We start from the raw sequence: 13,938 nt of genomic DNA, 5'->3' as shown, positions 1-13,938 counted from the left end.
TCTTCTGACACTTCTCTTCCAATTTTCACATTTGATCGTTGGCTGTAGTAAATTTGATATCAATGTTACATCCCTCACATCCAGATTCTTGTTTTTGAGTACTACTATAAGTCGGTCATGTTTTACCTTATCGAATGCCTTGTTGTAGTCCATAAAGCTTACATAAAGATCTCGATTAACATCCAAACATCTTTGGGTCAGCACGTTAAAAGAAAATAGTGCCTCTCTTGTGCCCACTCCATTCCGAAATCCAAACTGGGAATCACTAATATCCATCCCCAGCTTAGCGTGTATTCTATTATGGATGATTTTTAGCAGGGTTTTTAAGGTATGTGACATTAGACTGATCATTCGATAATCACTATATTCTTTGGCATTTACTTTCTTTGGTAGACAAATAAATGTTGATGTCAGCATTTCACGTGGGATGATTCCTGTGGAATAGATTGTGTTCAGTAGTTGGACTAAAAGATCTATGTTTTTTTCATTGACCAGTTTTAGCAATTCACTTGGTATTTCATTTGGACCAGCATACTTTTATTATTCACTCGCACTAACCTTTTCTATAACAAACATAAATAAAAAAATATTTTCTAAATTATGAATGAAAATAATAGTACCTTTTTAGAATACTACAACTAATTCCTCACATCGAGGCAGAACATACATCTTTCACCGACGTGTTGGTATATGTGAATATTCATCAAAGGAAATCGACATTTTCTAATTTTGATCTTTGTTCATAACTTATATATAGGCTATAACGATTGTTAAACTTATTGAAGTGTACTTATACATATATTATGTTATTAATTATCGAATTTCTAGGTTTTGTGAAAGCGTTGATCCTGAATCCGACTGGTACTATATTGACGTTTTTAATGGAGGTCAAATAGTGGGAAGAGGAGCCTGTCCGCATAGCAGATTTTCAGGCTCCAGAGATCTCATTCCGGTTGCCACAGCGGTACAAGTGATTGAACGCATGGCAAACAATTTGGAAGTTTCAGCCAGACAACATGCTCATCCCAATGGAAAGATAACCCGTTTAAGGTGATTTTCATCAATTCTTCAATGCGACATAAATTTTACCAACTTATTTTTTCATTATATTTTGTAGGTCAAGTTTAGAGTTGTTGAAATTAGTGAATCCAAGAGATATTTCAGCTTTAGTCAGCTTAGCTAGATTATATATGCTACACAACATGGATACTAAATCTTTGGAAACTTTCTTGTTATCTCAGGAGTTTGAAGTTCCCGAACAAGCTCAAAGGTATGTATATTTAATAATAAAACGACTTTTTTTACTACTTACTAAATGGTTATTACCGTCAAGTAAATAAACTTATTTTTCTTTTTTGATTCATAAAGTTACTCGATCGTTACGAAAGTTTCGAAACGCTAGTCTTCTTATAGCTAAAGAAAATAAAAACAGCCCCCAAAACACCTAGAATTAAAGGAAGTCTAGAAAGTAGAAAGACAAGGACAGCTTAACGCTACAGACAAATGGAAAAAGTTAGAGAAGATCCTGAGAAACATTATATATCAACTGGGGAGCGATACATCCCCTAAAAGCCAACAATGGATAACACAAGAAATAAAGTCATTGATATTGGAAAAGGAGGAAATACAAGAATAAAAATGAACAACAATACAAAAACGTAAAAAGAATCAAGAATCGTTTGATTGTTTCAAAATCAAACTCAAAGAAGCGAAGGAATTGTGGCTATCAGAAAAATGTGCAGAAATAGAAAGATTAGAAAAACAACATGACAGCTTTAATATATACAGGGAAATTAAAGAAACAGCTGGCATATACAAAAAAGAGGTATTGTAAACATAATGGGTAAAAACAACAAAATAATAATTGAAATTACAGAGAAAATAATTAGATATGAAGAATATATAAAAGAGCTGAAGACGACGAAAGAATGGAGACTATAGAACCAAGAGGTAGAAATGGACCTATAATTACTAAAGGGGAAATTGAAAAAGAGGATAGAGGTGATGGCACCGGATGAAATACCTACAGAAATCTTAACACTTCTAACAGACAACCCCATTGATATACTAGTAGAATTATTCAATGAAATTTACTATATCGGGGAAATTCCAAAATAATTGCTACTATCTGAGTTCATCCATATACCTAAAAAAATTCAATGCAATGAAATGTGAAGAATGTAGAACGATGAGCTTAATGAATCATGTTTTAAAAGGCTTCTTGCAAGTTATACATGGACATGTCTACAAAAAACTAGACGATAGAATAACAGGAAACCAACTGGGATTTAAAAAAGACTTTGGCACTAGAGAGTCATTATTTACTATACAAACACCAAACACTCACAGACGGGGTCGAGATGTCAACTGTGACGTATTCATATGTTTAGTTGACTTTGAGAAAGCCTTCGACAAAATACAACACATAAGGCTACAAATATATACGGAACACAGAAATAGATGATCAGGATGTAAGAATCGTTACAAATTTATACGGATATCAGAAAGCCATAATACGAGTAGATCAACAAAAATCTAAAGAGATACCTATAAGAAGAGGACTATATACGACAAAGATTGTACTATCCTCTCTACTTTTTAATATGGATTCAGAAGGGATGTTTAAAGAGGCATTAGAAGACATCAATGAAGGTATATCAATTGACGGAACACTAGTGAATAATCTATGCAGACGATACAATGCTCTTTGCGGACAGCAGAGAAAGGCTGCAAATTTTGGTTGATCGCACTACGCAGTACTGCGAGAGGTAGGGAATGGCTCTGAACAAAAAAAAAAAAAACAAAAATCATGATTTTCAGTAAGCACCATATTGAATACGAGGCAATTTACGTTAAAGGAAAAGCTTTAGAGATACAATTACTTGGTATGTGAGCTAAATGAATAATTGGACCGCTGCCTTGAAATAAAACGACGCATTGTGATAGGTAGAAGCGTTTCCAATTATATGAAAGCAGTAGGATGCAATGGAAAACTATGAATATAAATTAGAACTATAGCATTGAGATGCTTCGTATTCTCCTTTTGTATGGAGTTGAAGACTGGACAATTGCGGACGCAACTGAAAAAAGACCAACTTTTAGATGTTTGGTGTTATCGAATAATGTGAAAAATATCGTGGATATAACACGTAACAAACACGAAAACATTAAGAAAGATAAAAAAAAAAAAAGATATACTCAACAATATGAGGACCGGGAAGACGATGCACGTTGTGGTTGAAAAATTAAAAACAGTGAAGTCTAAAAACAACATAATACCTCTTTAGAACTGCTGTAGACACAGTAAAATGGCCGTGATGATCACCAATGCCATTAAAGGATAAGACACACGAAGAAGAAGGGTCTTCTTGATCTAAGTTTGTGTATTAAAAAAAAGTTAATTAATAAAAATGCATGCTTTGTTCGATTTGGAAGATCGAGTCAAAAATGTTGATATGTATTCTACTTTTATTCTGTTTTATTTTTAGAGTACTTCATATGCTTCGAGATTACGAAGCGCATCATTCTCGCAACGACCTGGGTCTTTTTAGTCAAGTAGAAGCAGCACAACGTACGCCAAATTTACATTATGCCGTAGGAATGGTGATGAAGCATATGACTTTAAATTACAAATGTGTTATCTATGACTGGGACCCGGTATGCTTGGCAGCTGCCGAATGGCAAGCCGAAAATAATGTGGACAAATTGCAGCTCAAAGATGAACAACCCTTTTATAACGTTCTGGTGGAAGATGGGTCTCATAGATATGTGGCTCAAGGTAAAACTTGGTTATAAATAAGTATCGGTAGTTACACGTGTGAAATACTCATCGTAGTTTGATATTGTAGATTATCACCATTCAGCCAATCGCGTCCACAGCTGGATATATATACTGGGCCGTTTGTAGCCCGTTTACTGCTACTCTTTTCACGTCGTCGATCGGTCTAGTCGGTGGTCGTCCTCGGCTTCTTTTATAGTTTCTAGGCCTTCATTCCATTCATTCCATGATTCGTATTGTATACCTTTCAACTTGTGTTTTCGTCCTTGTCTAAGTGCGCTGTCCAGTTCCACATTAGCGTCATGATTCGATTATGTCTTGAACGCCTGCATTTGCACGTTCCATGGCTCGTGTTATTTGCGTATCTTTGCGTCAGTATTAAAATCTCTGTTCCATAAGTTTGTACAAGCAAAACACATTGATTATATACCTTTCGCTTGAGACTGAGAATTGAATTTCTTATAATACAATATGGCTTAGTTTGTCAGATGCTGCCCATGTCAGACGTATTCGTTTTTGTATTTCATTTATTTGATTCCCAGATATTTGTGTCTCATATATTTGTAAGTGTATGTTTGTTGTATGATATAGTTATATTTCCGCTCATTACGAGATTTGTCATACGTTTAGTTTTCTCAAAGTTTATCTTTAATCCTGCTCTCTCAGACAGAATTATAAGCAATTCCCGTCCATATAATAATTCCGTCACCAAACGACGTTCTGGGTGAAATATAGGAAGGTGCCAATCGATCTCCGGGTCTCCTCCATATACGTTTGCATCTGTCTGGAGATCGATAGCAAAAACGTCACTCGTCAGAAAACATTACAACACTTCGTTGCTGAACAGTCCAATCTCAGATTGTGAGATATAGTATTTGGGTAGCCAATATATCAACGGACTATCACGGCCTATCCAATGGTTTGTAAAATTTTCATTTAGCCAGTGCTTCACAGTTCTGGCGTAATGAAAAAAGCACCCATCTAACTGGATACACAAATTTAATTGTTCATTAAGTGGAAGCTCATGAATGTATCTCATGTGTAGCTGTTTAAAAATTCTGAAAACTTCTTTGAGAATAAAATATCAATAATTCGCTCGTTTAGTATATCACACCAGACATTGATTTTTGCAAATATTGGCTTTTGCAGCTTATACCAATGGGGATTATATGCTCTAAAATAGTGACAATTTTGTGATGGTGCACTCTATTTTTAGTGAAAGTGGCTTCGTTGGTAAAGAACACGTTTTTTAGAAAATTGATATTGTTTAAATATTCCAGTTGATCATTATTCTCCTGTCTTCTTTGTAGGGGGTTATTTTATACAACATATTCAGTGAATGTTCTATTTATTTTATTTACCGAACCGCATCTAATATTAGCAATCTGCATGCCTGTCAATCACTATTGTACAAACTTCTCTTCACTTCTATCGTTTTCTCCCAAAACGCGTTAAATTTTTAATTTTTTCTCTACAACTAAATCCTGCAGTATGTACTTTCATTAAATTTTTATGCTATTTTTAATATCTTTTTTTCGTGCAGTGATGGTTTATTATGAAAATTATTTTGTCGGAACTCAAAATGTTTCGAAAGAAATTGACATAACACTATATCCACACGTAAAATTCAATTCTCTATAAGTCAATAAAGCTGTCGCTTTAATAGTGCAGTAAATGAATAAGAGAGGGCGGCATAAGACGTTATTCATGACTGACCGACTGTCGTCACCCCCCTCACAATATCGTGTCATCTTTAGTTGCGACCAACAGTGATCGGGAACGCACGTGTTGCTTTGCTCATCATTTCGAGTTTCCACGTTATTGCTGAATCAGGTATGTAATTGTCATAGCTATATTTTGAGTTATTACAGTATTGTTGATTTGAACCTAACTATAACATTGTTGTTTTTCTAGTTATTACACTATTACTGATTTACACTAGCACTTTTTAAATTAATATTTTTATTAACGACACCATTATTGATTCAGTTAATTATTTTTGACATGTTACATTATTGTTGAATCATAACTTTAAATCATTGTTTGTGTTTGTAAAACATTTATTAATCACTATCTATTTTTCGATCACTGGATAGTAATAACTCATTTAAAATGTGTAGCAGAGTTATTAAGAAAGCTTACCAACTACTTTATTTTATAAATTTAGAGTTACTACACTCTTTGTGACAATCTTGCGTCACGTACCTATATACTTAATCTAATAATATTACTTGATTCATTTTTAGGTTCAATACTTATGAGTCCTGGGCGATTACTTGTTGCTTTGGCAACAAATGCTGACCACTGCGAGCAGGAAATCTCTTCGCCGTCGTTATTGTCACTGGAGAGTACAAATAATGAACCTGGTGCCTAAATAGAAAACAGTGACGATTTACGAGTCATCAAGTACTTTAAGAAATTGACGTAAACATAAGAGTAGTTATGTTAAACCTATTACAGAATCCAACCAAAGGCAATATTACATTTCACCGATGCACTCAGACCAGGGCGACTTTGATTTCGATGAGTCCGACCGAAATCCGCATTTCGTTCCTGGTGTGCAAAGTAAAACCTATAGTTTGCTTCGAGATCTAACAATAAATCCATCAAGTAGCTCTTCTTCAAGAAGCTCTTCATCGAGTAGCTCTTCTACGAGTAGCTCTTCTACGAGTAGCTCTTCATCAAGTAGCTCGAATGTTGTGGATAATTTAAGTCCTTTTGATAGAACTGGTGGGTTAACTAATGAATTAAATGTTTCTTCGGAAGAGCAAAACAACAATACCAAGGGCAAAAAGAGGATACATAATATTGAAACCTGCGTAATGAATCGTATGAATGAAAAACGCATGAATATGTGAACAAAAAACAAGTACCTGCAAGGAAAATGGGTCCGACTTGTGACGAAAAATGCAGGTTAAACTATCGTTTACGAATAAACGAGACATAAAACAAGATATTTTTATTAAGTATTGGAGTTTGGGAGATTTACAAAAACAAAGAGGATTCATTATTAGACATACTATAGAAATTAAACCAAATACAGATATTCTTTAACACAAAATTTTCGCAAAGTAAACACTGGATTTAATTTTACAGTAAACAATTATCACATTAGAGTTTGCAAACCATTTTTTAAAAATACTCTTGCTATAAACGATCGACCCATTGCTACAACAGCCCTATAAAAAAAAAACAGAGTGTGGTTTAATACAAGATGAATTACGCGGAAAACATGGCAAACAACGCAAATATATAGATTAAGTACAAGAATACTGTATTTTGTTATCTGTATCTGAATTTGTTTGATTATAATATAAACATAATTAAAACAGTCTTGATTTATTTATTAATATCAAAAACAACAATTCTCGGTAATTGCTAACGTGTAATACAATCTATTTAGATTCAATGTTAACAAATACCAAGAATCAGTTCCCAAAATTGTTGTAAGTCCAAAAACTAATGAAACCGCAGAAAAAAAATAGTAAATCAAATTGTAGTGCCACAAAATATTTCATAAATAATGTCATAACTAAAAATATTATTTTATTTCGAACATTTTGCTTAGAGCAATACAGTGTTAACTCAAAATTTTTAAATAACTTCACTGTCAGTACTTTTATTTAACTAAGAGTACAAAGAACCTTCCTTTAATATTAATTAGAAATATATGCATTAATTTTTTTTATCTGCAATAGGAAATGATTTTCGATAGGAAGTTTTTCGTTGATTCTGAAAAATCATCTTTTTTGAGTTACGACACTATTGTATATTAGTGCGATATATATATATATATATATATATATATATATATAATACATATTAATAAAAAATATTTGTGTTAGCTATTTGAATAATTTCAAATTTTTTTTAGAAAATTTATTTCCTACATCAGATAGAGAAGAGATATATCTCAATGAAGATGTTGGCAGGCATTTTTCCCACTACTTCGAGACTCACTATGTTCCGAATGCTGAGAAAGAGAAAGAATACCCAGCTGATAAAAAGATACGCCACTGGTTCCATCACCAAAAGAAGCTTGAAAGTATTAATCTTTAAATAAGTGTAGATGTGTTATTTTAATGTTTTAGACTAGTTGTTAAGTCTGTGTTGGCTGATTGTCCAATATGTATTATGATTCCAATATCTATGTTTTATTCTTTTAAGACGTGCCAAGTTGGATGATTTTAACACATTCGACATTGTGCGTGTGTAGATGTCGGTATACAATTAATTTCTTTTTCATTTCTGTTAAGCTATAGAGTTTTATATTTTATTTGTTAAATAAAATACATGTTTTATCTCAAAAATGTGATTTATTTCATATTGTAATAGTACATACGCAGGTAATAGCCGATTATAACAAAAACATGGGTGGAGTAGATCTATTCGTTCAATATCATGCTAACTACTCAATCGCATGGAAATCAAGACGTTGGTTACCCACCAATACCTTTCAAACGAGGTATCACTTGCCATAAGGTCCCATTTAAAATTATCTGTCACAGTGGCGCTGTAACGTCACCTGTTATGACTAGTTAAAAAGCCTACGTCTGTTTATTACCTCCCTCCAAATTTCACTCTTATAACAATAACCATTCAAAAGATACGAGGGCGGAACGGACTTTTGACTAGCACTGATTATAGGTAATGGTATTATTTTTTATGCCGAAATAAGGCATAAACATTGTTAACAAGGTTACATGTTAATTTATCAATTAATACCATTTTTCAAAGTAAAAACGTTTCACGTCACGATTTATACAAAGTGACGTCACTTGTATTTAAAATTTGGCAGAACAGCAAACTTGAAATATCCCTAACAAAAATAAAAATACGACATCCTTACGGAGCTGCTCGATCTTTCATAGGCGCCAACATGGTATTATAATAGGAAAACTGTAATCGTGATTACATTAAAAATTTTAGAATTATATTGAATAAATATACAAAAACATTTCGTATTATTAATAATCTAAATTTTATGCAACAGTAGTTTAAGTTTAATTATTCAAAAAATAATCATGTTAATTAAATAGATTACACAATCGTACGCCATTGATACTTCACGTTCCAATAATATGATTGTGGGGTGGCAAACATGGGACAGTCACAGTACACAGTACAGTGTTGTCAATACTTTATAACCTTATACTAAGTCTGTTTAATTATAAGTTTGTTTTGATCAATTTGACTCACATTAATAAATACATAAATTAATATAACTTTATAGCTTTAAAAACTAATTATTTTTGTGTGTGCTAAAATGCCTAAACAACTCGAGAACTGGTTGCTTGTTTATCCACTTTTATTATTATTTCTCAAGCTGTTAAAAATAAGGAACTTTTAAAATCACCCCCTAAAAAACGGTATCACAAAAATACTAAAACTAATACAGAAGAGTTAAATGTTGTGAGTTCCAGCGTCCGGAGAGTAAACCTCTTCAAACTGGTAACTGGTAGCTGGTAACTTTTTTATACAAAAATATTTACATGAATAAAGTACAGCTCCCAAAGGCAAAAAAGAGGAAAAAAACTTATTGAGTAAGAGGAATTGTTAAAACCAATATATAAGCTTTGCTAAGCTCTGTATACATAATTCTGTACATATCATATTGATAAATGAGTTTATAAGTGCATTTAATACAAGATTTACATGGTTTTTCAAGTAAAACGTTAATAGATCCTCATTTTTTTGAATTAGTTTTACTATTATTGTCTTCGAGAACTTCTTAGTCCGATTGATCTGAATATTCAATCACATAATATTCATTCAATGACGAAGAAATATGTGGCTATCGATCAGTAAATCATTGAAGTTCCTTTGCAAGTTGTTCTTGATCAGCTAATGGAACTAAGCTGCATATTTTTTGTAAGTTACCCTTTGGTATACTTTTTTTCAATTCAAGAACCTTTTTGGATCAAAACACGACACATCGGGATACGATCGCTTTTGATTTGGAAACCTTGTTGTCATAAAAGTATTTATCTGATCGATAACGACAATAAAAATCTTGGTTTAGAATCTTTGGCATTTAATTTAGCCATATTATTAGGATTTTCACCAGATATTTTGTACGAATTATTCGTCTCATGCGAGGTAGTTTGTTTTCGATGAAAATGTTTCTAAAGGTGTTATGTTTTTGTTAAACATTTCTGTCATTGCTTCAACAAAGTTTTATGCAGCAACCAGCACTTTTGGAAAATTACTTCCAATGTCTTTTAATTCATTTTGTGCACTAGATACCATGTGCCATACCTGTAGAGAATATAAATTTTTTGTTTGTAAATAATCTCATAGAGTAGTGATTGTTTTCAATATTAAAAGAAACATCAAGGCAGTCAAAATAATTTCAAAGGAAGTAAATTTCTGAAGGGTGTAGGCTATTTAACTCATTTCGGAGCTATTTGTAAAATAAGGAGAATTATTTATCATGGAGAGAGATACTTTTCTGAAGCTATTTCCTTGTGGTATCTTAATGCAATTACTATTTTCGTTGGTAATAGGCCACATAAGTATTATGAGAAAGATTTTCGAAGTGGAAATCACAACGTCAAAAACAAACTTATTTTAAACTTATATTGTAGTTTATTCCCAATGATAATAGTATTGGAAGGAAATATAATTAATTATAAATATACGTATCTGCAATGTGATGTAACGTCTCTTACAGAATCATCTTTTACCCATTTTGACCATTTATCAAAATGACAGAATATTTTACAGGTTGAATCGCTCTTAGGTTTCCACCGTGTTGCACCAATGACAGTAAATGGAAAATTCGGATTCTGCTTCAAATCAATTTCCAATCTTTTATAGGAATCCTTGATAAATACGTGAGTTTGCTGCATTAAACTAAAGAATGATAAAGATACTGTTATACATTCAGCTGTGTGAGATAATACCAACTTTAATGTATGAGCTTTACAACACGTATGAATGTGATTATAATGAAATTGCTTAAATTTCGATGCAACTTCATTGTTATACTCGCCAGGTATATTTGTAGCTGTTAAGTACGGACTTGCTCGCTCACATCGTAGTTTGAACCCTACCAATTGTGCGATTGCGTCTCGATCTACCACGATCAAACCGAACGCGCTCCATCGACAGAGGGATGCTTACGCCAAGATGAACGAAGAATGACGACACCCCCCGCTTCGATGAAGATAAAGTCCATCTAATTTACTTACCGTTGTACGTCATTATCACTGACAGAGATCGAAGTTGACATAGTTGCCAAAGTATAAATAAATCCTGAATCCATTTTAAATCAAATAAGTCACATAATTATTGCAAAAGTGGATTATACAACAAAACATATTAATATTTAATGTAAATAAATAGAAACAAAACAAAAGTTAAAAAATAATCTTGTTAAAAACAATTTGAGCTAAGTAGATATAGTATACAGATCTGAGGCCATCCCCTAAATCGCAACCCCTAAAATCGCAATCCCCGGTCGTAAGTGCCAAACGGCTTAACGTAGGATGACGTACGAGGGCTCGTTGGAACTACTGAATATGTCCTATGTAGAATGCCACGATTTATGTCAAGCGACGTCTTGATTGACACATAACTGTAACGTCATTTACGTGACATTTCACGTTCTGCATCTAATGTCACATAACTGTCACGTCCTGCGTCGAATGTCGCGTCATTTCACGTCTTGCGTCGAATGTCACGTCATTTCACGGGACATTTCACGTTCTGCGTCGAATGTCACATCCTACGTCGAATGTCATGTCATTTCACGTTCTGCGTCTGTCACGTCCTCCGTCGAATGTCACGTTCTCTTAGGCACTGTACGGAAAAGAAGAAGAAGAACGTTCATATTGAGCGTTGACATGGCTGTGTCACCAACGCTTTTGACACCCCAAAACAGGCCAATAGCAATGAAGATACGTTTTAGCGCCCATTTGGCAATGCCGCCATCTTTGTTTTTTGTCTCAACCCCGTCCCCGTTCCAACGAGCCCTCGTACGTCACGATCGGACCAATAGAAACGAAGATACCTAATAATGCCCTTTTAGCATGCTTCGATGCGCACGGCACATACTGCGTTCAACACTTGGCACTTACGACCGGGGCTTGCGATTTTAGGGGTTGCGATTTAGGGGATGGCCTCAGATCTGTATACTATATCTACTGAGCCACTTGTATGCGTCGTATAAAGATGTAAAATGGAATACTTAAACAAAACAACACTTTTTTCATTACTTATTAACATTAGTCAACACCGCAACTGTCAAATAAGTGTTACCAATTTATACCAAAATATCCCCTTGGTTCGATTACAGTTACAGTGTATTCCGAACAAATAATGTTCTTCATAAAAACCCTTTATAATGCATTTATACAAAATAAATGAAACATATTATTATGTATTTCTTTAAGTTAACATTAATATAAATCTTTAAATATTATTTCTACGCGTATATAATAAAATATGTCTAGTGGCTGTAATGCCAGTGTACTCGGCAAAGTGATTCTAAAAAAGAACACACCTACCGCCTAAATATTTCGTGTTGGTATCATGTGACCTCACGGGCTATGACGCTAATGACGTGCAACGGTATGTAAATTAGATGAAGTATAGATTTAAATTATATTTAAGTTATTATTATACAGTTATAGTTTGTTGTTTATAGTGTTTGTTCAATAAAATTACATGAAATTCTCAAAATCTTTCACCACAAGCTCTTCCAGTAGCTCCATCAAAGGAATCAGCAATAGTTTTAAACAGATCTTCTCCAGTAGCAGGATGAACACATTTCAAACTAATTATCCTTTCTTTGACTTCTATTTTATTTACATATCTTAAGGTTATTATGCATTGAACAAAACCTGAAATGTCTGTTGATGAATCCATTTGTATTGCATAATAGATGACCTGTTTTATTTCCTCAACTATTTCGTTTTGCTCAATAATGTTAATTGACTACCTCTTTCTCTATATAGTTTTTTTAGAACTTGCTTTATGAGCTTCAAGAGCTAATTTACTTATATTCATAACTCTGTTTATGTGCGCTTCTAAATTTTTATCAGTTACATAATAAAAATATTATTTTTAAAAAGATTCCTTGATTTACTGAAGGATCGTCAAAACTCTAAGGGCACTTTCAACTTATTCCCTTATTGCCAGACCTTGTTTTCCTATCAATTTCAAAACATTAATGATAGTAAATGCAACCTGCCTTAATTCAAATGCTTCTTTTTTCGGTTTTAGCATTTATTTTTTAAACAACATAGTCAACAGTTGTTTCCTCGTTATAAGAAATAGACGTCTTTGCACAATCTTTATGAGCACTTGACTTTTCATACTCATTTTCTGTTTGAATTAAATGTGTAAACCGATTAAAACCTTGACAAAAAATTATTGAAACAGCAGAAAATGCCAAAAAAATAAAAACCAGTTACAATTTCATTTTTGACCATTCGCCAAATATAAAAAAAAACACTTTCGCCTCAAAAAGTAATACTAGATTCGCTTTGAATAGGATAGAATTAAAAAAAGTCGCCCTTCTTACTTTTGTCTCTTTCTTCTTCATCTTTTTCTTCTTCTATTTCTTCGACATCTTTATTTAAAACATGAATAAAATTACCATCATGTATTGTGAGGAATGTTTCTGTTTAAGGGGGATTATTATAGTAATGATTATAGATTATAGTAAAAATGGAGGATTTTCTGGAAAGGAAGATATTACAAGTGGCAACGATGACATTTACCAATGTAATATTATTTATTATTTACGTTTTACGATTGTAATTTTAATTACTTATGCATCTTAGTGGCCAAAATAAAGTTCTATATGTTTCGGCGTAAATAAGGGGTCCAAAAAAATAAGTTGTGAATTAAATTCATATACCCAATAGCTGCAAAAATCGTGGATAGTAAATTAAAACGAGATGCACAATGACTACGAATTTAGTATTCCAAAACTGTTACCGTTAGATTAAACCCATGTGTTAAACTCCAAAATTTACAGCTATGGATATATCGTATTGAGCGTAACAACAAGCAGCGTACCAGAAAATCATTGTTTGGTCATCAGGATTTGGGTGTCATTTGTCGGGTCCATAGTTTAATTATATAGTAGTTCTTCTTCTTCAAGTGCCCTGTCCGTTGCGAACGTTGGCTATTAACATGGCAATTCTGAT

The 13,938-nt window shown here is 33.1% G+C and overlaps 1 protein-coding gene across 1 annotated transcript in view; it reads left to right on the top strand.

The window, feature by feature from the left end:
* Positions 1-8,088, top strand: part of LOC140431324 (F-box only protein 21-like) — a 38,475-nt gene extending 30,387 nt beyond the window's left edge. The window contains exons 6-9 of the mRNA XM_072519258.1: positions 829-1,050; positions 1,118-1,270; positions 3,489-3,778; positions 7,653-8,088. Of these exons, the coding sequence (XP_072375359.1) occupies positions 829-1,050; positions 1,118-1,270; positions 3,489-3,778; positions 7,653-7,837 (850 nt within the window). The 3' untranslated portion in view covers positions 7,838-8,088. The remainder of the gene's footprint in view (positions 1-828; positions 1,051-1,117; positions 1,271-3,488; positions 3,779-7,652) is intronic.
* Positions 8,089-13,938: the final 5,850 nt, after the last annotated feature.

Source organism: Diabrotica undecimpunctata, chromosome 1 (genome assembly GCF_040954645.1).
Source record: "Diabrotica undecimpunctata isolate CICGRU chromosome 1, icDiaUnde3, whole genome shotgun sequence".
Taxonomy (NCBI): Eukaryota; Metazoa; Arthropoda; class Insecta; order Coleoptera; family Chrysomelidae; genus Diabrotica; species Diabrotica undecimpunctata.
The sequence above is the reverse complement of the archived record's forward strand: the minus strand, read 5'-3'. Positions and strand labels throughout refer to the sequence as shown.